Source organism: Phyllosticta citriasiana (assembly GCF_038021145.1).
Source record: "Phyllosticta citriasiana strain CBS 120426 chromosome Unknown IWZ02scaffold_2, whole genome shotgun sequence".
Taxonomy (NCBI): Eukaryota; Fungi; Ascomycota; class Dothideomycetes; order Botryosphaeriales; family Phyllostictaceae; genus Phyllosticta; species Phyllosticta citriasiana.
The window spans coordinates 248861-275852 of NW_027117279.1; the positions used below are offsets into that span (position 1 = coordinate 248861).

At 53.5% G+C, this 26992-nt stretch overlaps 12 protein-coding genes across 12 annotated transcripts; 8 read left to right on the forward strand and 4 right to left on the reverse strand.

Annotated features, from left to right (window-relative positions):
• Nucleotides 1-2082: 2082 nt before the first annotated feature.
• Nucleotides 2083-3791, reverse strand: IWZ02DRAFT_120862 (uncharacterized protein). The gene is made up of 3 exons (XM_066761461.1): nucleotides 3320-3791; nucleotides 2593-3223; nucleotides 2083-2505 (listed from the first exon to the last, which is right to left on the reverse strand). The coding sequence occupies exons 1-3, from the start codon at nucleotides 3391-3393 to the stop codon at nucleotides 2218-2220; spliced, it is 993 nt and encodes a 330-aa protein (XP_066625813.1). The 5' UTR covers nucleotides 3394-3791; the 3' UTR covers nucleotides 2083-2217.
• Nucleotides 3792-4301: 510 nt separating this feature from the next.
• On the forward strand, nucleotides 4302-5342 carry IWZ02DRAFT_467369 (uncharacterized protein; the record flags this gene model as incomplete). The annotated part of the gene is made up of 4 exons (XM_066768553.1): nucleotides 4302-4410; nucleotides 4619-4742; nucleotides 4950-5125; nucleotides 5239-5342. The coding sequence occupies 4 exons, from the start codon at nucleotides 4302-4304 to the stop codon at nucleotides 5340-5342; spliced, it is 513 nt and encodes a 170-aa protein (XP_066625814.1).
• Nucleotides 5323-7459, reverse strand: IWZ02DRAFT_441198 (uncharacterized protein). The gene is made up of 4 exons (XM_066766894.1): nucleotides 7114-7459; nucleotides 6861-6967; nucleotides 6533-6811; nucleotides 5323-6447 (listed from the first exon to the last, which is right to left on the reverse strand). Exons 1-4 carry the CDS (start codon nucleotides 7328-7330, stop codon nucleotides 5623-5625), a joined length of 1428 nt encoding a protein of 475 aa, XP_066625815.1. The 5' UTR covers nucleotides 7331-7459; the 3' UTR covers nucleotides 5323-5622.
• A 1009-nt stretch (nucleotides 7460-8468) lies between these two features.
• Nucleotides 8469-9422, forward strand: IWZ02DRAFT_441206 (ribosomal protein P1). The gene is made up of 4 exons (XM_066766895.1): nucleotides 8469-8680; nucleotides 8741-8818; nucleotides 8878-9016; nucleotides 9072-9422. Exons 1-4 carry the CDS (start codon nucleotides 8612-8614, stop codon nucleotides 9116-9118), a joined length of 333 nt encoding a protein of 110 aa, XP_066625816.1. The 5' UTR covers nucleotides 8469-8611; the 3' UTR covers nucleotides 9119-9422.
• Nucleotides 9423-9781: 359 nt separating this feature from the next.
• IWZ02DRAFT_487152 (cytochrome P450) lies at nucleotides 9782-11805 on the forward strand (the record flags this gene model as incomplete). Its single annotated transcript, XM_066769332.1, has 6 exons — nucleotides 9782-10028; nucleotides 10081-10279; nucleotides 10330-10603; nucleotides 10665-10743; nucleotides 10837-11536; nucleotides 11634-11805. The coding sequence occupies 6 exons, from the start codon at nucleotides 9782-9784 to the stop codon at nucleotides 11803-11805; spliced, it is 1671 nt and encodes a 556-aa protein (XP_066625817.1).
• A 123-nt stretch (nucleotides 11806-11928) lies between these two features.
• IWZ02DRAFT_120979 (Protoglobin-domain-containing protein) lies at nucleotides 11929-13511 on the reverse strand. The gene is made up of 3 exons (XM_066761463.1): nucleotides 13117-13511; nucleotides 12742-13012; nucleotides 11929-12687 (listed from the first exon to the last, which is right to left on the reverse strand). The coding sequence occupies exons 1-3, from the start codon at nucleotides 13238-13240 to the stop codon at nucleotides 12240-12242; spliced, it is 843 nt and encodes a 280-aa protein (XP_066625818.1). The 5' UTR covers nucleotides 13241-13511; the 3' UTR covers nucleotides 11929-12239.
• A 362-nt stretch (nucleotides 13512-13873) lies between these two features.
• IWZ02DRAFT_120970 (uncharacterized protein) lies at nucleotides 13874-14632 on the forward strand. Its single transcript, XM_066761462.1, has one exon. The coding sequence runs from the start codon at nucleotides 13904-13906 to the stop codon at nucleotides 14516-14518; it is 615 nt and encodes a 204-aa protein (XP_066625819.1). The 5' UTR covers nucleotides 13874-13903; the 3' UTR covers nucleotides 14519-14632.
• Nucleotides 14633-14731: 99 nt separating this feature from the next.
• IWZ02DRAFT_371600 (acyl-CoA N-acyltransferase) lies at nucleotides 14732-15743 on the reverse strand (the record flags this gene model as incomplete). Its single annotated transcript, XM_066764578.1, has 3 exons — nucleotides 14732-15099; nucleotides 15191-15362; nucleotides 15603-15743. 3 exons carry the CDS (start codon nucleotides 15741-15743, stop codon nucleotides 14732-14734), a joined length of 681 nt encoding a protein of 226 aa, XP_066625820.1.
• A 1601-nt stretch (nucleotides 15744-17344) lies between these two features.
• On the forward strand, nucleotides 17345-18688 carry IWZ02DRAFT_467375 (branched-chain-amino-acid aminotransferase-like protein; the record flags this gene model as incomplete). Its single annotated transcript, XM_066768554.1, has 1 exon — nucleotides 17345-18688. The coding sequence occupies one exon, from the start codon at nucleotides 17345-17347 to the stop codon at nucleotides 18686-18688; it is 1344 nt and encodes a 447-aa protein (XP_066625821.1).
• A 1854-nt stretch (nucleotides 18689-20542) lies between these two features.
• On the forward strand, nucleotides 20543-21663 carry IWZ02DRAFT_121092 (prion-inhibition and propagation-domain-containing protein). Its single transcript, XM_066761464.1, has one exon. It carries the CDS (start codon nucleotides 20868-20870, stop codon nucleotides 21645-21647), a length of 780 nt encoding a protein of 259 aa, XP_066625822.1. The 5' UTR covers nucleotides 20543-20867; the 3' UTR covers nucleotides 21648-21663.
• Nucleotides 21664-22625: 962 nt separating this feature from the next.
• On the forward strand, nucleotides 22626-23660 carry IWZ02DRAFT_121113 (uncharacterized protein). Its single transcript, XM_066761465.1, has 4 exons — nucleotides 22626-22649; nucleotides 22706-22885; nucleotides 22939-22963; nucleotides 23177-23660. The coding sequence occupies exons 2-4, from the start codon at nucleotides 22846-22848 to the stop codon at nucleotides 23526-23528; spliced, it is 417 nt and encodes a 138-aa protein (XP_066625823.1). The 5' UTR covers nucleotides 22626-22649; nucleotides 22706-22845; the 3' UTR covers nucleotides 23529-23660.
• Nucleotides 23661-24543: 883 nt separating this feature from the next.
• On the forward strand, nucleotides 24544-25863 carry IWZ02DRAFT_510913 (ankyrin repeat-containing domain protein; the record flags this gene model as incomplete). The annotated part of the gene is made up of 3 exons (XM_066770514.1): nucleotides 24544-24754; nucleotides 24776-25144; nucleotides 25207-25863. The coding sequence occupies 3 exons, from the start codon at nucleotides 24544-24546 to the stop codon at nucleotides 25518-25520; spliced, it is 894 nt and encodes a 297-aa protein (XP_066625824.1). The 3' UTR covers nucleotides 25521-25863.
• Nucleotides 25864-26992: the final 1129 nt, after the last annotated feature.

A 26992-nucleotide genomic window follows, 5' to 3' on the forward strand; every position in this document is an offset into this window, starting at 1 on the left:
AGTGAGTGCTGTGTCTGATCCATGTGCCAGACCAGACGGGAGGCAGAGGAAGTCCAACGGCGCGCTAGGTACATGTAGCTTACCTTACCTGTTCCTGACTGCGACTGCCGGGCACCTGGAGGGAGAGCAGGAGCAGAGAGAGCAGCGATACCACGGCGCAGGCCTGCACCCACCCACATAGGGCGCTGGCTGATCTGCGGCCCGTCGAGCGTGCGCGGTCGGCATGATCCCTGGCTATGCACTGCTGCTGCTGCTGCTGCTGCTGCTGCTCCCTGTTAGGTCGCTTCGTTCATAAACTCCAATAAAGCGTCGTCGCGATAGAGCAGTGCTACAGGTGGTGGGCTACCTATGTAATCGACCAGCCCCGTCAGTCATGTCGCCTCTCCTGTTGCGGCTGGTCTTCAGCCAGCCAGCCAGCCAGCAAGCCAGCAAACGGGCAGCGATCGGCCTCTTGGGGTTAGCGACGCAGGGTCTGCGCTCGCAAGAGTCGGCGATCCGTCCTCTCCTGGATGGCAACGAACGTCGCAACTCCGGGTCCCTCAAGCCATCAATCAGCGCCCCGTGCTCCACCGTCCATGTACATGCCGCGGAAAAAGGGGCAACCTCTACAATCAGTCCCATGTCCCGCCCGCCCTTTATGAACAAGCCTCCTAAATTTACTTCTTCCTTCTCCACCACCACCACCACCACCACTGTCCAGAACGAGGTCTTGCCCACCCAGCGACCCCCGAATCCGCCAGTCCCGTGCGTGTTTCCGTCTCCATCAGCCTAGCATCCATCACGATGGTGATGATTCAGCCTGCCTCCCGCCGTAGTCTGGCCAACCCCTCCCTGCTGCCAATGCCTGTGTCGCGTCGCGTCGTCGTGGCGCGGTGCCGTAGGCCGGCCTCTCTTTTAGTCCACGGCGACAGCAGAGACAGTGTTTGACTTTTTTTTTTTTTTTTTTTCCCGCTTGTACTGTGCAGAATCCATGCCGTGAACAATTGGCCTGCCTGCCCTGCTCTCCCTCGCGGCGGCCTGGCCGGCCGTTTGACTAGGGCAATGAGACGAGACAACCGAACACGCACAAACTAGCAAACCTAAGACAAGACAACAATCAGAGACACGGATTTATTTGTGTCGTATCTCGAATCCAGTGACCAATCAATCCCCTGCCGACGTTGCTACGGCACACTCCTGAGGTCATCATCCAATCCCATCCCATCTCATCATCATCATCATCATCATCATCATCATCCTCGCCGTTCCTTCCCCCCTCCAATCCGCCAATCCAAACCCGCCATCCATCGCTCCAAGTCAGTGTCTGCATGCACACACACACACACACACACACACACGCCCTGTCCTGACGAAACATGTACGACTCCTCCCCCTAGCCCGCCGTCGTTACGTCACGTCATGTACCTTGTGCATATATGTACGTCCGTCTGTCAAAACGGGAACCATCCAGAACCCAGCAGCAGACAAGGGCAAATCGGATGGTTCCGGGCCAAGGCCAAATGGGAGCAAGGAGAGGGAGAAGAAGACGACGACGACGACGACGACGACGACCAAGAGAATCGCAATGCAATGCAATGCACCACCCATGTTGCACAAACTGAAATTGCTGCCCCCTACCACCCACCAGGTACCGCGCCAAATGCGAAACGCCTTGGTACATAATGCGTCGTCTGCCAACCCCCCCTCCCCCCCCCAAAGAGAATTAGACAAAGCTTGTTGCCCAGGTACCTGCCTCTTCAGGAAGCCATGGCCTGCTTTCGCTCGACCAAACTCATCCACTTTTGGCTCGCCGCTCGTTGCTGTGTCTGATGCCGTCACGCGGCCTGCAGCCAAGGAAGAGCACCAGAAACCGCATCAGCACAAACGGCTCCAGAGGGCAACCGTTTGGGGAGCCCCGCTAGCCCCCAGCCCTGCTGACAACGGTCTCCCCTGCTTCAGGGCCTTCTAACGCCCGACCACTCGGCTGCCGGCTCGTTTTGGACACGATGAATTCTTGTCTTTTGATGGCTTGCGTGTGATTGGAACACACACCGCAGCCCGTCAATACACATTTCCCTTTGAGATTCACACCAAACCTTGCGTCTGCGGCGGCATCACTCGTTCGCGCTGCTTCTCCAAGCGCTACCCAGTCCCTTTGCAGAACAAACGTCCGACTCATCCTGGCCCCGAGTCATCCTTCACCACACCCCCAGCAAACTTTGTTAGAAATCAGCTATTTCAGCGCGTCCGAGTGTAAAGTGGTCCTATCTTCAGAGACCCGCGCCCACCCAGAGGGCTGCGCCATTGCACAAACAGGTTTCGGACCAGCATCCGTCTCCCCGTTTCCTTTACCGCCGGTGGAGTGTAGCCCTCTGGCGCTCCTTGCTGCTGCTCTACCAGGTAGGCTACTTGCAGCACATCGCCCGCGCCCAGCACGGGCAGGTGTGGGGGATCTTCTGGCGACGCGTTCAGCGGCATGTTGAGCGACGTCGATTTGAACGGCGATTCGGCGTTGACGATGACGGGCTGCGGCGCATTGGTACATCAGCTTCTGGCGACGACTATCTGCGCAACCTGCGCTGCTTTTGAGCCTGGGCCCGTCGGGTTTGTTACCTCAAGAGACAGGCTGCCCTCGCCCGAGTTCTCCAGCTGCGCCTCGAGCACAAACTTGCTTGGCCCTCCTCCTTTGACTGACAATTCGCTAATCTTGGTCTTGACCGTGATGAGCTGCTGCGCCACGAATTGATACAACTTCCTAAACGTGCGAACCCGGCCGCCAGCTGCCTGGCCTTCGCCGCCAAGTTGCGTCTCGGTGTATGTCACGGTAACGGCCAACGTATGGGATCCTTCTTCTCGAAGCTCAAAGGTCAAAATCTTTTGAACAGACTGCCCAACTGTCAGGGCGCCTCCCGCGGTCTCGCCGTCTGATTTAGGCTCCAGCTCCAATGGTATTCCATTTGGCGCCGAAGGCGTTTGCATTTCGGCCGTGACTCTTACTCCGCTCACAGTCTTGGTATCATCGCTTTGCGGCAACTCATTGTTCGCGCACAGCGTGCAAGAAAATGTCTCTCCAACATATGCGCTTCCGAACGCCTCGGGCAGCTTTAACAACGGCGAAACGATAAAGGGGTCATTGACATCGGCGGACGGATGTGGAAGCGAGGCCTGCGGCGGCAGCGACAAGGACGCGTGCTCAGAAGGCTGCGGCAAAGCGTAGCTGTGCGCCAGAGCTGGTCGTGAGAGTCTAGATGGGCAGGCCGAACGACAGTCAGCGGCTTTACCAGGCGGCGCGACGCTGCGCGTCTCCTCGCAGCAAACTCTTCCATTGACAAAGACCTACCGCAAGACCTTGAGACTGACGGAATGCGGGCCTCGCAGGCCCTCACTCGTCGACGCTGTGCGTGCATGCGCCATGGTTGCTCGACTTGACCGCTCTTCTCAACAGCCGGCAGAGACCAAGAGCGCGCGACGAGTGGACCGTCTGACGAGACAGCGGGATGCTGGCTACCGGTGCATGCACTTCCCTGACGTGTGGAGCAACTAAAATCGAACAGCGATAGGCGGAACGGACGGGACGACAAGACAGTGGACGGATGGGAGGGCGCGGTGGTTTGTAGCGGTACGTCGAATGAAGGTTGAGTGAAGGGTTCCCCGGGGGCCTGGGACGTCCAATCGAAGCACGGTGCTGAGTAGTACCAGCAAGGCGACAAAAAGAGCAGCGGGAAGGGCGGACGTCGATGTGGTGTTGGAGGGCCTCACCTGGAGACCCAGGCTTCGCTGCCGCTGTTCGAGTCGGTTACCTGAGATCCGGCAGGTGGGGAAGCTGGAGGTCGACCTCACTTCGCCAGCCTGATGGTCGTCGTCGTCGTCGTACTGACGGCCTGCCTGACCTAACGGAATAGACGTGCCAGAGGCTTTCGGGTGTTTTTGGGAGCTCCTGCATGAGGGCTCGAGGGACCGCCGCCCGGTGTGACGTCTTGTGGCCCAAGCTCAGGCTTTGCTTTCTCTGAGCGGTGCTGTAAGGCTGTCAGGCGTCAACAACACAGAAATCGAACATTACCTGTTATGACGATGGGTCATGGCGTCCAGGTTTCCCCCGCCAACGATGCCTTCGCGATCGGAGAAATTTTTTTGCTTCTAGCGGTACGTGCAACGTCGGCGCCGCCGTGGGCACTTTGTGCGTATACTCTGTGTCCACACAGCATCCAGCCTCAAACCAGGACACAACCCCTTTGCACACTCTCATACATTCGTTTGAACCCTTGTCGTGCATCTCGCATCGGCCGTGAGGATATCGAGCAAAGAGCAAGGGATCTGCAATCATGAATGGTGTCACGAACCAGCAGCAGCAGCACGAAAATGGTCAAAAGGACGCCGTCGTTCCCCTCCATCGCTCAACCGACTTGATGCTGGTATTAAACACTCCAAAAGGTGCCGTATAGACCAAAGTTATCTCTGAACTACTTCCCTCGCGACTTCCCAATTCCCAACTTCCCACGATCTCCCAGAGTCTCGTGTCTCACCTGTGTTTTCTTTTCATTTCATATTCCTTTGGATCTATGCATCGAGACACAACAGGAAAAGACAAGGAAAATTCTCCTGCTGACCTTGGTCGCGCCTAATGGCGGCTGACAAACAGGCCGTGGCGTTTTTGCAGCGCGCGACTTGCCCGCCCGCACCGTGTTGGACATCTGCCCCGTATTACCTCTGGCCCCGGGCGAAGAGGCCTTCACGCAGCACACGTCACTGCACTACTATGTATAGTAAGTTGATCAGACCGACGAGAAGAAGGGTCACAGGAAAGACAGAGCCGCCTGTGCTGTCGCCAACGACGACAACTGCGAGGCACGCCATGCGCCTGGCCAGTAGTGGCCCTGAATCTTTACTTGCCACATCAGATTCTTTTTCTTGTCCTTTCTCTTCGCATATTGGGCAGCAGGGGATAATGACCACGATGACGTCGTCTGCAGCAAATGGCCAACCGAGACGGCCGAGGGAAAGAAAATCATGACCCAGGCCGTCATCTTCGGGCTGGGCTCCATGTTCAATCACCGCCGCGACCAAAATGTCATTTGGGAAAGAGACACGGAGCGCTTGGTTGTGACTTATAGAACGGCACGCGATATCAAAGAGGGAGAAGAGTTGTGTAAGTGTTGATGCGCGTTCAAAGACGCTGGGACGGGCCGGGCCGGGCCGCATCAGAAGCCATCGTCTCTGTTGGGGGAGCTGTAGGGCTGACTTTGTTGTCATCGCTGGCAGGCATATCATACGGCGACAGGTTGAATTTCAAGGACGTGGACGCACCTCATGAGGTCGAGGGAGACGGCTCTGACATGTTGAATAAAATACAGCTTGATTTGTAAAGGAAAGTAATATTCGTTCGCCCATCCTGCCCTAGGGTTATCTAATAAACGGAATCGCTACAACCAAGTAGAAACCTACGTTTATCTTCTCTACCCAGAAAAGATATGCACCTCTTGTAAGACCCCTGCGGCGTGGCAGCCGTTTGTCTCTGCATGCGAGTCCCGAAAAATTGACCCGCTTGACGCCTTACTCCCTGTTGAATGATACTTCATACGACTCTTTCGTGTGCTCGGATAATGTGTCTTCAGGTGAGATGGTGTAGGTTTGGTTTCCTCGCCTTTACTCGGCTGTGACACTCGCTCTTTCCGGCTCTGGTGGCGCGGCCTCACCCTCCTCGTCGGATTCTTCTGTTGCCTCCAGTCGCAACTCGTATGCGAGGTCGAAACATTCTGCCAGCAAGTGGTTGACGGCGCCTTGGCCATCGGGGATATCGTTTCCAATCATGAATTTGCCGTCAATCCTCATGTTGTCAATAGAGTTGAGCTTCATGCTATAAGGATATAGTTCTCTGGGAGATGAAACGCCTCCTGATCTCTTAACCTCTTCAAGGCATCGTTTCAGCGTGTTGAGCTGGTTGTAAATGGGGAGTAACGCCTCCGAGACGGGTTCCGAGGAAATGATGAGGAAATAAATCAGGGAGTAGCTCTTTCGGAGAAGGTAGAGAAGAGTCCTCTGCGTGTGTAGATCCGCCGGCTGCCCATTGGCGTCCAGGAAGTTGCCGTCCACGCGAGATTCATCGATTCTATCCAGTTGACGTTGAAAACTGTAAAGATCCGTTTCACGCAACGACCAGGCTTGTGTGAGCTGCAACTTTTCGAGCTGGTTGCGAATGCCAAGAAGCTTCTTATACGTCTCTTCGAACCGCTCATCGATCCTGCCTTGTTTTTGCTCGATAATGTCGTGCCAAAGCAGGCAGCGATTGAATAGGTCCGTGACCAGTTGCTCTCCTCCAAGGTTCCTGGACTCGCGCATGTGCATCGTCTGCATAACCTGAGCAAAACGCTCAGAGTCTGAAAGGTTGTTATCGAACTTGTTTTCAGACTCTAGGTTCTGAGCGATTTCTTTCAGTTGCGTATGGAGGTTCTTGACTTCCGCAGCCGGGTACTGCATTACTGTTAGCAAGTTCAATGCGAAAATTGTCGACGGATGACAAGATGCGATTTTTTGGGGTGCAATTGCGGCATCTGACCTTTGATTTCGTGTTGCAGGCAGAGAGAGATCGAAGGATGGATACTAGCTTCTCATAGGTAATCTTTTGCTCCGGGCTCAATTTTTCCAGACTGTGCTGCAATTTGGAGAGCAACTGCTGACACCCATCCAGGCGTGCTTCTAGGAGGGTGGTGAGGTGCGGGCTGTAGCTTTCTCTCCCCCTTTCTACGGTCATCTGATACTCTTTCAGTCGATGCCCCACTGATTCAAGATCTTTGGGCGAGAAGAAGGCTGCTTCATGAAGATGATCAAGAAGACGCTGCCTTCCGTTAGCTTCGAGTGAATGTAGTCGGTGATTCCACATTCACCTTTACTGTTGACAATGCTGAGTAGACGGCAGGAGCTTCGTGATTTTTGCCAATAGCCATGTAAGCCAGAGATACGAGTTGGAAGCAGTCGTCGAGGACGGTGTCAACTATATCAACTGTTAGCACGAGTCTATAGTCATCGCAGAGGACAATTGCCAAACGCTATCATCACACATGCAGGGTTTGATAAGACGTCTTTGACGTGTTGCAGGTCCTGTGACACGAACGAAAGACAAGCAGCGCAAAGACTCACCTCTGTTCTGCTCAAGGCGATTGTTTGAGCGTAACTTGTTAAGAACCTCGACCTGATTAATGAGAGTGTTAAAGAGGCGGATGACATCTTCAGACTTGACGTATGTCGACTTGTCGGCTCGAAGCAACTCGAGTTGAGTGCGGATGCCGAGCAGCTGATCGAGGACTGGTTGTTCCTGGGGATCCAGCGGTGCTCGGACCGCGGGCGAGTCGGTCATGGTGCGTAGTCGAAGGCTCTCTCGCGATCTGGTGGGGGACGCAAACAGCGGCGAAGTTCGTGTTTCTGCAGGCTCCGGCGGGCTGGAGGCGAGTCACTCTTCCGATAGACGTTGACGTAACGGATCATCAAAGCGTGCATGGTTCGAGAGGCGCGACCGCCAGCGTCGATGGAAAGGGCGGGGTAGTCTGCCTCCGATGTTTTCCCGACCGCAGCGGAATTGGTGCAAAAGTCGTGGCCCATGCAGCCACCACTTTCATGTGCGCGCAGGAATTTCAACACCTTCCAATCCCTTCTCTCGAGACATGTTTGCTTTTCCTGGTTTAAACAAGAGATTATACTGCTTCTGTCAACAGCGTCCGCAACTGGCCATGTTCTGCCTATTCCACTAAAAATCCAACATGAATAAATTCTACGACTTGGTCGGACCATCGTTTTTGTCATTCAAAGCATCAGAAAAGACCACTGTGGAGTTTCTCTCCTTCTTCGTTTCTACACCCCTAGCGAATATCCAGAGAAATTGCAGCTGGCACTACTGTACACCAGTCCCTCTAAGCCAGAGGTCCTCTTAGAAATTCCATGCTTCGATACAGCAGCCTAGAAGGACGCAATGCTATGGTTGCATGGAAAGGACTCTTCCATGCGCACTTCCTTAGCATTGAGAATGCTTAGCCACTGTTCAATTTGTGCAGCCCACTTTGGGCAAATGAGTGAGAAGACAGAGCGCTGGAATCGATTATATGGGCCGTTTGGCAGCGGTAGATGTTGGTTTTGAACCGGCAGAATGGTCTCGCAACAAGTGCTGGTGGATCGTTGGATGGAATTGTCACAGGCCTCGACAGATCAAAGCGCTAGTACAATGTTGGGCTTCGACCTCGGCTTCAAAGCTTCGTAAATCTGGAGAAACCCGACTCAAGCAATCGCGAAGCAGCAGAAGGCGTTGCTTTGATAGCCCGCCAAAGCATAAAGGAAGAGAAGACAAAACAACAAAGTGGAAACTCACAGGAGGATGAGTACGCGTGTTGTAATTACGCGCATATGTCACAGGACTTGAAGAGAACCGAAGGCTCTTCTGATTTCAGCGCGTGTTTAGGGGTTGCCATGCTTGGGGGTTTACAGAGGGCATCTTCGGACCGAACCGATTACCGGAGCGGGCATTAGTTTCTCCGCGCTTCGGGCGCTAGCTTCAACCGCCCACACCGAAATTCGTCTGACCTCTACGCAGCGACGACTAAACTTCCCCTCGACAGCCTCACGTCAACCCACGACCACAACCCTCAAAATGTCGACCGCCGAGCTTGCCTCCTCCTACGCCGCTCTCATCCTCGCCGATGACGGCATTGAGATCACCGTCAGTCGCACCGCGCGAACTTGTCGCATTGCGAGACGTTGAGAACTAATTTGCGAGCAGTCCGACAAGCTCCAGACTCTGATCACCGCCGCCAAGGTCGCCGAAGTTGAGCCCATCTGGACGCAGCTGTTCGCCAAGGTACATTTGAAAAATTTGGGACAATGCGAAAGAAGAGGGAATTCTAACTATGGACGCAGGCTCTTGAGGGCAAGGATGTCAAGGACCTCCTCTTGAACGTTGGCTCTGGTGGTGGTGCCGCCGCCCCGGCTGCCGGCGCTGCTGCCCCCGCTGGTGGTGACGCTGCCGCGCCCGCCGCTGAGGAGAAGAAGGAAGAGGGTGCGTACACTTGTCGATTGCGTCGAAACGTGTGTCCGCTGACGTTTTGCAATAGAGAAGGAGGAGTCCGACGAGGACATGGGCTTCGGTCTTTTCGACTAAGCGCCTTCTCCTTTACTCTTCGGGATTTGCATGTAGCCACGGCTGGCGTTTTTACAGTGCGGCAGGTTAGCTGGAACCTCAAAATCAATTATACCATCCTCGGCACAAGATTCGACCAGTACGACACCGTGAAATGGCTCGGAATTGGCTCGTGGGCCTTGTTGCGCGTTACGCTTCCACGTCTGACAAGGGGTTGGCTCTGGGATTTCGGCGGGAGGCAATGTCGAGATACGGGAAAGGGGATCTCTGGAGGCTTGCACGTAAATGCCTAGGCAATGAACTCTCGGATTCTCCGTTGTTGTCATTTGGGATTCTCTGACGTGCTTGCTAACCCACCAGCTTCTCATGTTCAGTCCAATCTCGCCTTTCCACGTCGCAAAGAAGTGCGCGAAACCGAAACTACCGGACGAAAAGCGCGATTGAGTCCGCTCCATGTCCAACTATAAAAGGTGATAGCTGCGAGTTTGGCGCAACTATCTCGGCTTAAAATAGGTGTGTAACCAACCAGCGCCCAGCAAAAAGCATCTTTGAGACTGCTGATAGAACTCGGACCCCCCGGAATCCGCGACGGACCAACCAGTTCGTCCCCGTGTCTTGGCTGCACAACCCAAAGCTGAGCTTCCAACCTAGATTTTCACGTCTCCTCTTTGCCTCTGTTAAAACATGACAGTTAAGAGGAGCTTCCCCATTTTCGCCGACGAAAGCCATCAGCAACGCTTAGCCATGACGATTCTTTATTTGATTCTTCTCTACCTTTCCTACCTTGCCGTCAAACGCCTTGTTTTCAGTCCAATTGCACGGTTCCCCGGCCCCAAGCTTGCTGCCTTGACCCGTTGGTATGAATTTGTTTACGATGTGATCTTCATTGGTCGGTTCAACTGGAAGGTCGACGAGCTGCACGAGAAATACGGTTCATCATCCCATTACACCCGGCCGAAATGCACGAGAACTCATTGTAGTAGGGCCAATTGTCCGCATCAATCCAGAGGAACTGCACATCAATGATCCAGATTTCTGGGACGAGTTCTACGCGCGCGGTGCAAAGAGCACGCGCTGGAATGGCACCAATGGGCGATTCTCTGGTCGAGGAGCTCCCCAGGCCATTCCCTCGACACTGGACAATGACCTCCACCGCATCCGACGCGCAGCCATGCTTCCTCTGTAAAAGGAACCCACTTGCTTTCAAGATGATGCGCTCACGAGCAGCATAGGTTCTCGAAGCGGTCGATCAACGACATCGAGCCCTTGATCCACGAGAAGATGGAGCTGGCCTGCGGCCACTTGACGCGCCACGCGCAGACGGGCGAGCCCATCAACATGGTCGACGTGTGGTCGGCGCTCGCGGCCGACGTCATCACGCAGTACGGCTGGGGTTTGTGTCTGGACTCGCTGAAATCCGAAGACTGCAAGATGAACTTGCACTATGCGATTTTGGCGGCGGGCAGAGCCAGCCAATTCTTTATCCACTTCATTTATCTTCAAAACGTCAGTCATACCCTGATGTGGCATGAGAGGTTGACGCGAAATCCAAAGCTAACAAGTTCAGGTCATACAACTCTTCCCCTTGAGATGGCTCAAGTACCTCAAGCCAGGACAACGCGGTTTCATTGAGTACACAGAGGCAAGTGATTTTCTTATTCATCTTGTGCATCCCATCTAACATACATCTCCCCAGCGCGTGGCGGAGCACGTCCCATCCCTCGTGAAAAGCAACCCAGACGCCAAACACCCCATCATCTTCAGCGCCCTCTACCACACCCCGCGCCTATCGCCCGGCGACAAAAGCATCCCGCGCCTGGGAGCCGAAGTCGGCAACCTCGTCGGCGCGGGCAGCGAGACGACCGGCTGGAGTCTCTCAGTCGCAACCTACCACATCGCAGCCAGCCCACGCATCACTGCCAAGCTGCGGCGCGAGCTGTATTCCCTCGTCCCTACCCTTCCCATCCCGCCGCCCTCGCCCGACGCGCCGCCGCTCGGCCCGCCCTCTGGCGCCCTCAGTGCTACCATCCCGCCGCTGCGCGCTCTCGAGCGCGGGACTTACCTCGCGGCGTGCGTCAAGGAGGGCCTGCGCTTCTCGCTCGGCGTCGCTAGCCGCAGCACGCGCGTGTATGAGCACGACATCACGTACCGCGAGTGGGTGATTCCGGCCGGCACGCCGGTCAGCATGACGGGCAACGATGTGGGCATGGATCCGCGCGTGTTTGAGAAGCCGGAGCTGTATTGTCCCGAGCGTTGGATGGAAGAGGATGATGATGATGATGATGATGACGACAACAGCGGCGAGGCTGGAGACGGGGAGAAGGGAGAGCCGCGGGAAGGGATGGTTAAGCAGCGTGGCAGGGCCTTGCACAATGGCGAGCCCTTGGACAGGTACTTTGTCATGTTTGGAAAGGGAGACCGCAACTGTTTGGGCTTGACGTAAGTTCTTTCCATGACCCCTCTCTTCTCATCTACATCATACAAAGCTTTTTTTTTTTTTTTTTTTTGTCTTCGGAACATCGCTGACACAAACTAGTCTTGCCATGGCGGAGTTGCACCTCGGTCTTGGAACGCTCTTCCGCAAGTACGAATTGGAGCTCTTCGAGACGGACGAGAGCGACGTCAAGACAGCCCATGACTTCTTCATCGCGGCGCCCAAGCTTGATTCCAAGGGCGTGCGTGTTAGGGTTCGAGAGCTGGAGAAGTAGAGGCGGCTTCGCACTGCCTCGTCGTCTGATATAAATTGCCAAATCACGTATTGAGGCGAATTTGAACGCTGGGAAACTGGGCTCTCGCGCGAGATAGCTTCGACAGCGTACTTGGTTTGGGCATTTTTCCAGAAAGGAATTGAGACCAATTTGAACAACAGGAGGATCTGGTAGAATTTAGACGAATCGATACTCCTTGAAACGTCCAGCTTGAGAAGAACAATTCAAAAACGCGAGTCAAACAATTCAAGACATCCTTTAGACGCGGCTGAGTTGCTGACCAGCTACCACCGCAACGCCAAGGAAAAACCAAAAAAAAAAAAAAAAAAAAAAAAAAAAAAAAGACGTAACCCATTGCCATCCCGTAGTTACTGCGCCTTGGGTAATCGTAACAGCAGAACTCGAATAAACAATTTCAACAGTTGGCTTCAATTTCAAGCCTTTCCATTTGCAGCGCCATTCGACGAGCCCTCGCCATTGGCCTTCATGCCCTCAGGGCTACTTCTGGACATGCCGCTGAAAGGGCAGACGGCAGGCGGGGAACCTTCCTTTGTCGACGAAAACTCGTCCTCGTCGCTAGAATCGACGCCCTCGCGGATGACGCGCTTGCCGTGGAGGAAGCCCTCGCGCTCAATGACGACCTGCTCAATCTCCTCGTTATACTCGTCCGTGTCGCGGACGTACCAGCGGGCAAAGAGGTCGTTCTGGATCCAAATGACCTTGCCGAGCGCCTTGACGACGGCGATTTTGCGATCCAGGGGCAGGCGCGGGTGCGAGAGGATGGCTTCGTTAAGAATGTCTTGGACGAATCCCAGGCACGCGCCAATGTGTAGGTATTCGACGTGCAGGGGGTGCTCGCGGCCGCGGCCGACATGCATCATGCTGTGCTAGGTGGTCAGCGTGGTGCCTTTTCTGGGGGTCCAAAGCCCGACGTACCCGACCTTGTCCAAGTACTCCCAAAACTCCATCTTGGTGGGATCCGAGCACAGCTTGTGCAGGTAGCCCCGAAGAAAGTACTTTCTGTGCAGAATGACAGGGCTGTCTTCTGACGGAAAGTCGTCGAGCGGGCCCTCATAACTCGTGCTCTGGGTGGTGAAGCTCCGCGCCGTAATGTCATACTGGAGCAGCTTCTTGTAGACAATGTTGACGACGGCAGGGATAAGGGCTTTGATGTACTTGGCGCCGGCTACCAAGGCCTCGATATCGCCTGCGATGTACGTTAGTTGAGCCGGTTGCGGAAGCGCAGGAAGCAGCGCGAGTCTGCGATTCCAACAAACTGGGGGACGGAACGGCCCGAAGAAACAAACATACTTGAGCTGAAGTCGAGAAAGGAGTGGAGGTATTGTATACGGGCCTCTAGATTCGTGTACAGCTCCTTGCGGTCGACATGCTGCTGTGGCCGGTGGGTAGAAGGTGCCGAGCTCGACGAAGGCATGGTGATTTGCAGTCGAGGTTTCTGGGGTTGCGAACGAAGGAGATGTAGTTAAAACGGACTCTGCGCGTAATGGAGCGTGCCAGACACCAAAGTGGGTGCCTCAATACGGGATGCTGTCTCAAATTGACTTCAGGGATGCTCAATGCGTAGAGTCAGGCACCGAGCGCGCAAGAGGGGAGAGATGATTTGGACATCGATGGCTGCTCTGAAGGGACTATATAGCAGCAGCATGGTAAGCCTGCCGTTTGCTCGTCTCAGGTGAGACTTTTTGGTCCTGGTCCTGGTCCTGTCGAGCGTAGCTCCCGGCCGGGCTCGTGGTGGTGTGATGACCTTTGACTTGATGCTCGTTCGTTGGATCGCCGGTCCTGCCCGACCACTCAACGCGGGAAGAATAACCAGCGCGCATTCATCGCTGAGACGCGAGCGAGCCCCGAAATCATTTCAGTCGCCGACGGAGAATGGTCCTGACTGGAGTCGAGAAATGAGAAGCGAAGCTGGACTAAAATTGCCGGCCAGCGCAAAAGAAAGCAACTGAGCAGCCCTTCACCCATTCCTGCCTGCCTGTGCTCCGCCATAGCCCCGCCGCTCAACCCGCCGCTCTCCCGCCCGCACATCACACCACCAAAACCTCAAACCCCCCCCTCCCCCCCCAAAGAAATCGAAATGCCTCAGAAGAACAAGCGCCACTACTCTTCCAGTCCCACCGCTGAGTCCGCCACTTCCAAGCGCCCGCGCCCCGGCCCCAATCCATCCACACATGTCCAAGCAAACCCTTCCGCTGCTCCGCCCGAGGCCGCTGCTCCAGAATACCCTGCCTCGCATACGATCCACATAGTCGCGTCATCTAAGATCCAAGCCAAAGTCCGCGCCGTCTTGACCGCCTTGTCGTCCGACCCGAGCCCAGAGACAGACAATGTTGTTCTCCTGCAAGCTCGCGCCCCGGCTGCAAACAAGTTGATCAGCGTTGCCGAAATCGCCAAGCGTGAGCTAGAGCGTGAGCGACGGCCATGGTGGTCGTACGTCGGCGTCAAGGGCGTGCTCGTTGAGCTTGATCCAAAGGACAGCCGCAACTCTGGAAAACAGAACGGTAGCGACGCGTCACAGGATGCGGAACTGGACAAGACTTCAGACGCGGAAGAAGAAGACGCGTTCGAGCCTCTTACGGGACAAAAGGACAGGAAAAAGGTTAAAAATGTCGCTGTCATGGACTTTTACCTGGCAATCAAACCGGTTCCTGCCCTTAGAACGCTATACGGTGAACAACATTCGGAGCACTAAAACTTTTGCTGTCGTGGGCGGACACTTCGGTCGGGCGCGACATTCATGGGTTGCTTTGCATAGCGGGCGGCGTTGGGAAATTTCGGCATCTACGATTCTAGACAAGTACCACGAGGATCAGGTACAACTTGAAGGGATTTGAAGAGATACCCCGCTGGTAGATGCCAATCAATGAACATGACTTTTGTGACGCACATGAATCACGTCGCTTTCCTAAGCCTTTTGCGACTCATTCTTCTCCACCAACTCGCCAACACCCAGAGACCTGCCCACCTTGACCTTGCGCTTCTTCTCCTTGGCATCGCCTTCGGCCTTGGACGCGCCGCCATCCTTCTTGCCCATGCTGCCCACGGGCTCGCCCTCGTCCTCGTCGCTGGCGTCGTCGTCGATGATGGCCTGCCGCAGGCTCGACAAGTCCATGCGCATGCTGAAGGCGTCTTCGCCGTCGGCGTAGTACTTGGACTCGGTCTTGTCCACCTCGAAGCCCAGCGTGTCGCGGTACAGCTTCAGCGCCGCCATGTTGCTGACGCGCACGTGTAGCGACACGTAGTGAGCGCCAAAGGTCTCGGCCATGGCGCGCTCTGTGGGGTATATTAGTCTCCCATGTTTCGGTAGAAGATGGATTCAGCCGCATAGCGCGTAGACGTCGGGAGAGGATGGGGAATCACTTACGGCTCTGCCTCATCAGCTTCTCTGCCAATCCTAGCCGACGGTGTGTGCGCATGACACTCAAGCTAGTAATGTGACCGTGCTGGATGCCGTCGGCGGGATCCTCCTCCATCTTGGCCAACACGTAGCCGACAATCTTGGGGGGATCATAGGGCGACTTGGGAGGACGTGAGACCTTGGATAGCGTGAGCACGTGCTTACGTTTTCAAGTAGGACGAGAAAGAGGCTGGGGAATCCAAACGCAAGACACATCTAGGTGCTAACGACTGGAGACTGAAGGAAGAAAATCGCGTGTGCTTGAAATGATGACGTCTTGGAGATGATGCACTCGACTCGTTTTAGCAAGGAGAAAATTGAAAAGAGATTGAAATTTAAGACGCATCGGATGGCAAAGCAAACTTGACCATGTACTTACATCGACAGCGACGTACGAGAGCTGCGGCCATGACTGGGCGTGGTAGAGGTAGTACTTGCAAAAGTAGTTCTCGGGCAGATTCGTAATGTTGGCTGTCTGGACATGGGGAATGTCCGACGCTCTAATGACGCGAATATCCATTTTGCTGGCTCGAGTCGATGAGACAGGGATTCAGAAGAGGTCTACTGGCGAACGAAAGCTCTTAGTGAATCAGCCGAGAGCCTTGGACGGAGGTTTCAGGTGTTGTGATCTGGCTGCGTACTCATCTCCATCGTCAAAGTTGAGGCCTGAGCTCGCTTACCAAACAAACTCTGGCCAATCATAGGCTGGCATCGGCCACAGCGTTTGGGGGACATGAACAATCGCTGACAGACTTTCTGGAAAGGCAATTCCTCTGTCATTTGGCATCTGTCTCTTGTTGAAATTTGAAAGTCTTCACAATTACAAGAGTTGTCACTGTCTATTTTGGCGCTGACAGGCACCTCAGCATCCACCTGCCCAAATGGGCAATCACCTCACCTTTTATTGCAACAATTCCGTATCTGATTCACTCCCTCTCAATTCTCTGACCAGTTATTGACGACATCTAAACTTTGCAGCTTGTCACTTGACGCTTTTCTGAATCAAAATGCCAAGTACACGCAGCTGTGTGCTGGTTTTGCTGATGCTGCAACATTGTCGAATCAAACTGAGCCAATCGTGCAAAATAATACCCGTCTCTTGGAAATAGACACGCGTCCTTGGGGTCCCGAGTCCACGACTTGGACCAATTGTGCAATGACTGAAGAAACTTGCTGGGGCAGACACTGTCAAGTCCGAAAAGGAAGCCTCCGTCAAGGTTAGCTTCTGTCACTACCTCAGCTCACTTGTCGATCCCAGACAGCAGCGGACCTTTGAGCCGCAACGTCAGCGCCGCGCCGTCATGTCGGCCACCGGCCCCAACCTACTGATCGACTGACAGTTGGGCACAATTGCTCTGCATATCAATTTCAAAGAGGGCGAAGAGGAAGGGAGGTCGTTGCATCGCTCGGCTACATACGGCATTGCAAGCGAACCGAGCCCAAAAAAAAAGCTCCTGGTTGTGACACACCAAACGACGTCTTCCCGCCCTCTACGCCCTTTGCTCCGCGATTGACAAGCTCATGACTCCCCAGAGCCGCGTTTGCCCTTGCAGACTTCGTTCCGAACCGAATGCTTGGTATCATGGCTTGAACGGACAGTGGGGACCAGGTCGACAAAGGATCAGAGGCGAGCAACGGTAGAAAAGGGCCCAATGGCCCGAATCGTCAGCAAAAGTCGACAGGTAACCTAGTCCATCCGGCAACCGACGACTGACTGGCGGACGGATTTCGCTCTACCTTGGTGGTTTGCGGTGCGGCGCGAGCCCCTGGGTGGGAACTCTAAAAATCTGGCCTACGTCGGCCTTGTGCATCCGCACGTTGTGCCAGTGCTGATTCCGTTTGATAAGAGTCACAGGGTACCCGCCTTCCACCGGAGGTCCCTCGTCTTGTTTAAAAAAGAGTCACTATTTTCCCTTTGCCAATTTGGATCGGCTTGCGTTCCCGTCTTCAGCATTCCAAGAGACCATTGGCGTCTCTCGTCTCTCCCTCCCTCTGCTGCTCGCTACCAAGAAATAAATAATCAGCCTCTCAACACCTCTCGTTCTTCCACGTCCCGATACCGCCGAGGTGAACGCACATACCCACATCGACTCGCCTTTTACCGCCTTGCAAATCAACGTCATGTCGCCTCCTCAGGCGCTCTCCACGGCGTCCAGCCTCACCGACGCCGGCATCGCGCACGCTGCAAACAACTCCAACACCGCCAGCAACACCACCATGAAAAACGGCAGCAGCACCAATGGCAACGGCGCATCGCCTCTCGCAGGCCTTGATGCCTCCAAAATCGTCACTACCCTGACCAGCAGCCCGCGTCCCGTCCCGGAGCCCAACTCGCCCGAGGTCTTTGCGCAAAAAACATGCACCGATCACATGATTACCTGCTCGTGGGACGCAGAACGCGGTTGGCACACGCCAGAGCTCAAGCCTTATGGTCCTTTTACTCTGATGCCGACAGCATCGTGCTTGCACTACGCGACCGAATGCTTCGAAGGCATGAAGCTTTACCGGGGATGGGACGGACGCTTGCGCCTTTTCCGCCCGGATCGCAATACCGCGCGCCTTCTCACTTCTGCGCAACGCATTGCTCTGCCGACCTTTGAGCCATCGGAGGTTGAGAAACTCGTCGCCAAGCTCTGCGCGGTCGATGGGCCCAAGTGGCTGCCCAAGGACCGCGAGGGCCAGTTTTTGTACATCCGCCCGACCATGATTGCCGACGACGAGGCTCTGGGCGTCAACATGCCGAAGAAGGCATTGCTCTTTATCATCCTCTGCTTCTTCCCCAACCTGGACGTGTCTATTCCTGGCGCCGTCGAAATCAAGAAGCCCGGATTGAAGCTCCTGGCGTCCAGAAACGACATGATTCGTGCGTGGCCGGGTGGCTTCGGATTTGCTAAGCTCGGTGCAAACTATGGACCAAGTCTGATTGCCCAGGGAGAGGCTCGCTCCATGGGTTATGACCAGGTTTTGTGGTTGTTGGGCCAAGAGAGCAGCGTAACCGAGGCCGGCGCGAGCAACTTCTTTGTCGTCTGGAGAACCAAGGAAGGCAAGCTGCAGCTTGTCACGGCACCGCTGGAAGAGAAGGTCATTTTGGACGGCGTGACGAGACGCTCTGTTCTTGAGCTTGCGCGGACGCGACTGCCCAACGGCTGGACCGGCGCCGGCGTCCCCGAAGACGAGAAGCTGGAGCCTGTCGAGGTCGTCGAGCGCAAGTTCACTATGGCAGATATCCAGGAGGCCGTGAATGAAGGCAAGCTCATCGAGGCGTTCGCTGCGGGAACAGCTTTCTTCATCGCCCCCGTCAGCCTCATCCATTTCCGCGGCAGGGACATTGACATTCCGCTGGCAGCTGGCGACGCCGGCAAGTACGCCAAGACGATCAAGACTTGGTTGAAGAACATCATGTACGGAAAGGAGAGCCACGAGTGGGGTGTCGTCATTGAAGAGGAGAACATTGCGCCGCAGTAGACGGACTTGATGTCTGTTCTGCGGAGTCGTGTTGGGTATAGTAGGAGATAGAACGGTGCCATACGGATAGAACAGGTTTATGAGAGCATTTTTCACGGCGCTTACCATGCGAGTGTCTTGGAAATTGGGGAGCAGTTATTCCATTGAACAGAGAGCGACATGGAGCATTCAAGCTGACCTGGACCAAATCACTGAGGAGCAGTCGAGCTCGGAGCCGCGAGAGCATGCGACGGCTTTTATCGTCATGTCCTGATGATTTTGTTTGCATGCCTGTCCACAGATCGGCAATTGGCATTCGCTAGGGATACGATGGCCGAAAACAGACGATCGTCGTGCGTGTGGCCTACTAGCTCAGGGGTGTTGTATGCTTGTGGAGCAAGAGAAATGTTGGGGCTGGGTGAGAGTTGCAAATGGCCGCGTCCTCCCGACTTGTTCGTGGCGGCGATGTGTTTGTTACTCTGCTATCTGGTTTGACTATTCGTCCGTGTTTGTGGTTTCCTCCTTGGTTCGTTTCAATCTTGTAAGTCGCTATTTTGTTCGTGGTCTTCATGTTTGCGTGTGAAAAGAGTAGATCGCGTTGAGAGGATGGTAGGCGGTTGTGGTCTCCTGGTTCGAGGGGATAGGCTGAGTCTTGTGTTTCTCTTGTGAATCGAGAAAAGACGCAGAACTTGAGAGGATGAGACGGATTGCGGCAATCGTTTCGTAGGTTGAGCTTTCCAAATCACTAGCAAAGAGAAAGAGGTGAAGAAGCAAACGGAGGGAAGTGGTGGCTGGCAGCGCCAGCGCTAGTCCCCATGGGGAAAGTTGTTTGGGCAACTGCTAACCACCTGTAGCCCTTCCTTTCTTCCAATTCTGCTCCCACACACCAGACACTCAATTGATAAACTCGACTTTTACAAAGCTGCAAGACATCAATCCTGCTGACGCAGCTTGGACCTCCACTCTTCTTCTTCGGCTTTTCTAGCGAAGCACTTGCGTCCAATCCTCATTGGGGTCGAATGCGACGCAGATCACGCTCTACAATGCTAATGACCGGTATCTTGAGTCGTAGAATCAGGGTAGTTTTCAGGCATTCCTCCACTCTCTCAAACGCTGTAGCACTGGTGTCAGCCGGCACACCAGGGGACAACGGCACAAACCACGACAGAAGAGACTGCAGCAAGACTGTGAAAGCCTCACCTTTTCCTCGGCACTCGTGAGTCTTGCCTGCTTCCCCTGTGTCCACTTTACGAACTGTTGCGATTGTAACACGAAAAAGAGCGATGCTAAATCAGTCGAAGTCCATTACGTGCTCGCATCGACTTGGACCAAGCTGGCGGCCCGCTGATCCCCGCACAAAAATTTGAACCCTCCAGAGATGGGCTTACCGGTTCCTCGGCATTAGGAATGTCAACAAATCCAAGCCGGAGCCCCGTCCACAGAGGAACTGGAAGTGCACCAGTGCGCGAAAGACCACTGCACAGACACTGCTGAAAGCGATCAAGTGGCAACCGCTCTTTGTTCACAGAGAATCTGGTGCCTCTGTGCATCAGGAGTTGGCATCTTTACACTTTGCGCAACGAAAGCACCTCAGAAGAGCAAAACCAAGCCGTGGTACACCATGACGCCTGATTTATGAAGGCCATCGATATTCTTGTCTGGTGGGTGTGGATATCGTGCTGGCTTCTGAGGACTCGTCAAATATGCACGGCCCCAAAAAAACTCAGTACCTCTTCGCTATTCCGTACAGGGTCCAGACTAATCCATGTCGCGAAGACATCCTTCCGACCTTATGCAACCCAAACAAGGTCGCTTGTCATGTAACAGGGCAGAATCTGTGGGTGTCTCCGCACTCGCCTAGAGCATTGTTTGATTCGTCCCGATTCTCTGTTCCCTTACCCATACTCCAATTATGTAAGGCGCCTTGAATGGTCACAGTACCATCTCCAGATACCTGTATCTGTACCAGATCTCACCGCGTTCCACCTTTTCAGCCGAGTAAAAGGCCGTTTGAGACCCTGATGTTGTTTACACGCCCCTCAAGCCCACCAAAGGCGTAACAGCAAAGATGAGGTGGAGAAAGTCATCAATTGTTGAATCACTTGGTCCATGTGAGAGAAGATGGACCCACGCTTAAGAGAGAAGATTTCTGTGGACTGAGTTGGGTACATCCCCTTCTCATCTATCTTTATTCGACACCATGGACGCCGCCATCAGTGCCATTAGCCTTTTCAGCTTCGCCATCGACACCTTTAAGAACATTCAGCTCGCACGGCAGTTTGAAAAGCGATTCGGATCATATCAGCTCAAGCTCGATATTATCCAAGTCCGTCTTTCTCGATGGGGACAAGTCGCTGTGGCTAACGAAACCCTCACTGTTGAAGGCAAAGGGGAGGATGTCGAGGGCAGTCCACCATCCAAAGCAAAGACCATCCTCAGCGATATTGAAGACCTCCTCTATATCGTACAACGGGAGGCCAAGGACATCGAGGAGCAAATGAAAGGCAGCAACTCACTTCTCGACCCCAACGCCATTCCGCGAGACCTGCAAAAGATTCGATCAAAATTACATCAATTCCTCCAAAAGCGCAATATCGAAGCTGTGAAGGCTTACGACGGCCTCAAGTGGTCATTCTACAAGAAAGAACAATTCGAAGATTTCATCAAGGACATTTCCGAGCACGTCGCCCAGCTTGAGACGATCTTCCCCCCGGAGGAACATAAGAAACTGGTGGCGCTCAGTACTGAAGAGTGCAAGGACATTGGCAAGACCAACCTGAAGTCCCTCAAGAACGTCGCGCAGGACACCGACCCCTGGCTGGAAAAGGCCGTCCAGGATGAACTGAAGAAGAAGTCTGGCGGCGAATCTTACACCATCACCATGTCACATGTTACTGGTATTGGGACGGAAATCCACCATGGCGATGTCAAGAGTGTCAGCAACGGCAATGGCAACACTACCGACAACAACTGGAATTAGATATGGACAGACTTTGGCTGAGCCCCTCTATTCACGGCGGCACGGCCGGCGAGGAAATTATGCAGCGCTTTTTTACGACTATACACATACCCCATTTGTTCCAGAACAAGCCCTCAAAGCCGCGCAAGAATCTAGTATTGAATAAACGCGTCGCTGGAGCATTCATCCTGACCGCGCAATCAATAGATTGCAAAATGGCATTTCGACCGAACAGCTGGGCCGTGCAACTCGTCCATCTCTTGACCAGATGGTCCGGGAAAATCGCGAGACCCACGAGGGCCTCCTCCATGTTTGTGAATGGTTGATTGGTTTTCATTTATAATCAGTGGGGTCAAATTAAGACAAACAATACGCTGGGGCCACAGGCAATCGTCAATCGGGTCGGTCCCTTCCGCAACATCGATGCAGACAGTGTCAGCCGTTCTGGTTCCCAAGGCCTGGGAGAAGCACCGAACTATCCGCTTGGTCAAAAAAGCACAATGTGGGGCAATGATGCGGGGTCGAATGGAGCACGCTTTCAGATATGAATTCTGCTCGACGTCTCCGTGAGCTCAATGATCACGGAGATCATGATGGGACAGACTTGGACTTTGCATGGATGAATCTCACTTTCCTCTCAAGAAGCATGGCGTGGCTCACATCGTTATCACCAGGAGCGTTCTGGTCAGTCTTGTCAAAAGATATGAATTGGATCTGAGCTGAGACTTTTTGTCTAGTTTCGGGATCTGCATCACCTATTCGATCAGTCCGACCGCTGACTTGATTTGCTTTTGTCTGATGTGGGAATTGAATGTTTTGCTCTCCTAACCGCATGTTGACATGGACTGGCAGGAATTTGCCTCCTTACGACCAGTGCTGAAATCGCCAACACAGACCTCTAGCTTGAGTCAAGTGCTAAAGTTTGGGTAGCCACTATGTCTGCACAAGACTCCCCCGTGGTTACTCAAGGTGAAGTTTTTGGTATCTCGGTTGGGGTCAATAATGGCGACATTTACTTGATCAGTGAGTCTGAATTATTCCCTCAGTGCAATTCCACAGCTGTTGACGATAATTTTCAGCTGTTGACGGGACTGGAGTCCCGGAAAAGACCCTAAAACAGAGAGCAGAAGAAGACCTCTAGGCAGCGAAAGCAGGCTGGTTTAACGCTGGGACAACCGGCTGGTTAGAGAAAAAGGATGAAATAACAAAATGTGCAAAGATGGAGAATCAATACTCAGTCTTATGGATCGATGGACTCCGTAAGTATTCGAGGCTGAGCTTGATGTGTCGCTTTGTACTAACCATTGCACAGCGGGACGCGGAAAAACGACCTTCATGTTAGTTTACCAACCTCTCGTTGAAACCTCAAGCGGGAATGGTGAATGGCGAAGGAGATGGTAATTTCCCGAGCAAGACCTCAGAAAACCGCCATCCACCACTGCAGCAGGTTACTGGGAGCTGTCGTTCACCGCCGCACGAGGGGTTCGTAAATCTACCATTTCTGTCCGCATCTGCCATGAAATCATCATTCTGACATCTGCTTTCTTCAGGTCGCGTGTCATTGAGCATGTTCGCAACGAACGCCGCCCCGACAACACTCACCTTTTGTACTACTACGTCAGCTATGAAAATGAAAAGCAGTACAGATCTATGTTAGAGGTATCTGAGGAGCAATTTACGAGAAAGAATGAGAGGCGAACAGTCGATGAATGCCAAAATTCGGACGACGAGAAAGTCCAAGCTGGTCTGAACAGCCACCTGGCTAAAGCCGAGCGTGATATTTTCGTCGTCTTTGATGGGCTGGATATGGACTCGATGTCCTCGTCCGGGAGCACCGTAAAAATGCGAACCATTGCCGTCTTGCCGTCGCCATCAGCGCTCGCGACGGCTTTGGCGACGTGAAGCTGATGCCACATGGATTGAGGCAGATTTGGGTGAAGCCTGAGGACAATGCCAAGGATATTCATTAGTATCTGGAAAAATACCTTGATTCGGACGTCTTCCAGAACAACGAAAAGATCAGAACGGAAGTTCGGATTGCCTTGGAAGATCAGGCAGATGGAATGTGAATTTCACCTTACGACAGCTATCTACTCACGGCTGACTGTATGTTCTATCAATAGGATTTTGTGGGCAAAGCTGCAAACAGTAAGATTCTGCAGTACACAGTGCGAATCCTCCGTGAGACCTGCCTGCCCTCACTACCCTCACGCCGCCCGAGAAGATGGGTCAGATATATGAGTATTATGTCAAAGACTTTGAGTCACCCGATAGGGTTCGAAAAGAGCGACAAATCACAACCAAGACCATGGCACTCCTTGCACAGACAACCGGATCGATGTCATTAGTAGTCTTGCTCGAAGCTCTTGCTTTTTTTTGAAACCACAGACGGGAGACCAGACCGAACCTTCAGACATGAACTTAGAGAGGATCCAACCAAGATCATCCAGGTATCACATAGTCTGATTGATATCAACGAGAAGCTCGGAACCGTTCGGTTCTGTCATAGGAGCGCTTACGACTTCTTCACACGTTACAAGCCAGCCGATACCCACAGACTGATTGCTCAACTCTGTCTATCCTATCTTTGCTCACCAGATTTTGCAATAGGGCCATGTGGAAATGCAAAATGGTACGATTATAGTGGTCTTGAACTTCTTCTTATCGAGCATCCGTTCCTGGAATTTGCGTCATGCTACTGGGCTTCCAGCGCAAAGAAGAGCATCGATGCTGCAGCTCTTGGGAACATCAAAGAGAGCCACGGAGATCTCTTGAAGTGCTTCAAAAAAGTTTTCGAGACGTGCAGAGCGAATGAGAAAGAGAGGTCCAAGAAGAACCAAAACTGCAGCTGTCATTTCAAGTCTATCTTATGACCCAGGGAAAATCACTGCCTCCCGGAATCCACCTTGAACACATAATGAGTTACTTCGCGCTCCTCGAGTTCCTCGATCGTTTCGTCAAGAAGCGCTGGAGGATGGACCTCAAGAAGCGGGATGACGAGGGGTCGACAGTGATCCACTGGGCTATCCGAAACCGAATCCAAACGGACACAAAGGACAGTGAGGCCGCTCAAATGGTCAAAGCACTAGTGAAGCTTCGGAAGGATCCGAATGCGCATGACAATGAAGGTCGCACTCCTCTTCATTAAGCATCTCGTCATGGAAGACTGCATCTGGTACAGCTACTCATCAACAAGGATGCCGACCTCGACCGGAAAAGCAACGAACGCGAGACAACTTTGATTGCTGCTTGCAGAGAGCACCATGAAGAAGTCATAACGGCGCATCTGGAGGCTGGAGCGAATGTCGAGGTTCAAAGCTTCTTCGGTACTGCTCTGCAGGCTGTTTCTCTCATTGGCTGTGAAAGTTGCGTCAAGTCAATCCTCAAGAAGTACAAAGCGCAGACGAAGCCAATTGAGGAGTTAAAAGGTACCTTCGGTACATCCCTCCATGCTGGGGCATTCCACGGTCATTTGAATGTCGTCGAGCTCCTTCTTGGAGAGAAAATCAGAGAGGAAAGTAAGTGCCAGGCCGCAAAAGAAGGTGACTGCAAAGAGATCATGTAGTTTCTGCTGGAGCAGATCCGAAGGCCGCAGAACACAACACGATGACCCCAAATGGAGGACCGCAAAGAAGAATTCACCGTCATCGCTGTCAAGCGGAATTTATTCGAGAGCGCTGTGTCAGTATGCAACATGGCCGTGATCAAGCGCATCATTCGCTTCGCTCAGGGGTTCTTCGAGTTTTGGATGAAAAGCCGGAAGACTCCAATCCTAGAAGCAATGACTGTCGTTTGCAAGGAGATTTAGCTGCAGCAGGCGGAGAAGCATGTCCGTCCGCAAGACGAAAAGTAGAACCACGAAAAGGAAAACAAAGATGGCGAAAAGCCGGATGATGAATAAGCAGACAAGGAGAGTCACAGACAAGAAAACGGAAAGGACGAAAAGCAAGCCCCCGGAAAAGAAGTCCAGCAGGTCGACGAGCAGAGACCCAAATCGGTAGAAAGAGAGAGTCGCCAGGAGAAGGGCACGCAGAGAGAAATGCAGGAAGGCATGCAAGTATGCAAGCAGGACGAGAAGCAGGGAGAAAACAGAAAGCATGGAATGTTGGGGCTATTTGTCTTACTCTTATTGTCAACGTGTTATATCTCTACCAATGTATTTACTAAACAAACGGCACAAGAGCCATCATTTACTCGACAGCAGACAGTTTGCCATCTATTCAAGACATGTGCATGTTGGGGGGGGGGGGGGGGGGGGAAAAAAGAGGGAATAAAGCCTACTACTTCTTGCCGTTCTGTGCGTGCACTACATCTTACTGACTGCCGCTCCTCGTACTTGGATGGTTACATGGCGGTCAACTCTCCAGCCACCAGAGCAAAGCAAGCAAGCAAGCCGTCAAAAACAACAGCGCCGCAGTGCTCTGTCCCACCGCATCAGCAGTAGCGACAGCAACACGACAAAAACGGCAACAACGACAACGGCGTGGCAACGGACGGCACAAAGCCCGCCCTTGACCCGACAGACAGGGCCAGCCGGGGCGGGAGCGAGCCGGCCACGGCTTCTGGAACACTTCCCGTATTTGGGAGAGCTGGGGTGGCGGCACGAGTGGGATCGGTACACGAGGTGGGGTGGGGGCAGGCTCGCAGGCAGTGAGGTGAGGCTGATGGGCTTGGCGAGCTGGTGATGTGATGGCTTTAGATCACTACCTACCTATGTGCAGCTTACCCGCGTTGTCCCAGTCAGTTGCGAGACAATTGGGTAGTGAGTGATGATGGGTGGGAATGTGGGTGGGAGCAGGATTGGGCACCTGGTGAGGTTGGGTCAGCGGCGAGATGGGAGATGGGGGAGGTGGTGGGTGATGGGGATTTGAAGGTGATGCGCTGCGCAGCGGCTGGATGGAAGGATGGATGCGGTAAGATGGACGTTGTCTTTCTCTTTTTATGAGAGTGAGGGAGACGTACCTGTAGTGATCAAGAGCAAAAAACACTCCATGCTACGTGCCAAACTCGAGACGAGATGAGACGTGACGAGACGAAAAAGGTACTCAAAACCTACCATGAAAGGACGAAGATCCACTCGATCAGCACTTCTCGAAGCGCCATGCTCCACATGGAGCATCCAACTGCTCTCTGAAGTGAGCAAAAGCTCTCAAACCAGTTAGTTGATCGACTTCCTTGGCATAAAACACGTGCAATTATTACACATTCAATAAATAGAAACAAACACAGGAGAGAGCTGCGCCTTCGGAGCATTAACTGGCCAACATATATTTTGGCGCATGCACGCCCTTCTTTTGTGAAACAGAAGCAGCAGTCGCGACCGTTCGATCGGACACGTCGAGCACGCCCAGCACGCATGCACATGC

Excerpts from the sequence above, each read along its gene's own strand:
- IWZ02DRAFT_120862 (XM_066761461.1), bottom strand. The coding sequence starts at position 3,393 with ATGGCGCATGCACGCACAGCGTCGACGAGTGAGGGCCTGCGAGGCCCG. Across the intron at positions 3,224-3,319 it reads GTCAGTCTCAAGGTCTTGCG|ACTCTCACGACCAGCTCTGG; the intron begins GTAGGTCTTTGT and ends CTGCCCATCTAG. Across the intron at positions 2,506-2,592 it reads AGGGCAGCCTGTCTCTTGAG|CCCGTCATCGTCAACGCCGA; the intron begins GTAACAAACCCG and ends AATGCGCCGCAG.
- IWZ02DRAFT_441206 (XM_066766895.1), top strand. The coding sequence starts at position 8,612 with ATGTCGACCGCCGAGCTTGCCTCCTCCTACGCCGCTCTCATCCTCGCC. Across the intron at positions 8,681-8,740 it reads ATGACGGCATTGAGATCACC|TCCGACAAGCTCCAGACTCT; the intron begins GTCAGTCGCACC and ends ATTTGCGAGCAG. Across the intron at positions 9,017-9,071 it reads TGAGGAGAAGAAGGAAGAGG|AGAAGGAGGAGTCCGACGAG; the intron begins GTGCGTACACTT and ends GTTTTGCAATAG.
- IWZ02DRAFT_441198 (XM_066766894.1), bottom strand. The coding sequence starts at position 7,330 with ATGACCGACTCGCCCGCGGTCCGAGCACCGCTGGATCCCCAGGAACAA. Across the intron at positions 6,968-7,113 it reads TCGCCTTGAGCAGAACAGAG|TTGACACCGTCCTCGACGAC; the intron begins GTGAGTCTTTGC and ends CAGTTGATATAG. Across the intron at positions 6,812-6,860 it reads CAGCATTGTCAACAGTAAAG|CGTCTTCTTGATCATCTTCA; the intron begins GTGAATGTGGAA and ends AACGGAAGGCAG.
- IWZ02DRAFT_121113 (XM_066761465.1), top strand. The coding sequence starts at position 22,846 with ATGGAGAATCAATACTCAGTCTTATGGATCGATGGACTCC. Across the intron at positions 22,886-22,938 it reads CTTATGGATCGATGGACTCC|CGGGACGCGGAAAAACGACC; the intron begins GTAAGTATTCGA and ends ACCATTGCACAG. Across the intron at positions 22,964-23,176 it reads CGCGGAAAAACGACCTTCAT|GTCGCGTGTCATTGAGCATG; the intron begins GTTAGTTTACCA and ends TGCTTTCTTCAG.
- IWZ02DRAFT_120979 (XM_066761463.1), bottom strand. The coding sequence starts at position 13,240 with ATGCCTTCGTCGAGCTCGGCACCTTCTACCCACCGGCCACAGCAGCAT. Across the intron at positions 13,013-13,116 it reads CTTTCTCGACTTCAGCTCAA|GCGATATCGAGGCCTTGGTA; the intron begins GTATGTTTGTTT and ends CGTACATCGCAG. Across the intron at positions 12,688-12,741 it reads GAGTACTTGGACAAGGTCGG|CATGATGCATGTCGGCCGCG; the intron begins GTACGTCGGGCT and ends CACCTAGCACAG.
- IWZ02DRAFT_120970 (XM_066761462.1), top strand. The coding sequence starts at position 13,904 with ATGCCTCAGAAGAACAAGCGCCACTACTCTTCCAGTCCCACCGCTGAG.
- IWZ02DRAFT_121092 (XM_066761464.1), top strand. The coding sequence starts at position 20,868 with ATGGACGCCGCCATCAGTGCCATTAGCCTTTTCAGCTTCGCCATCGAC.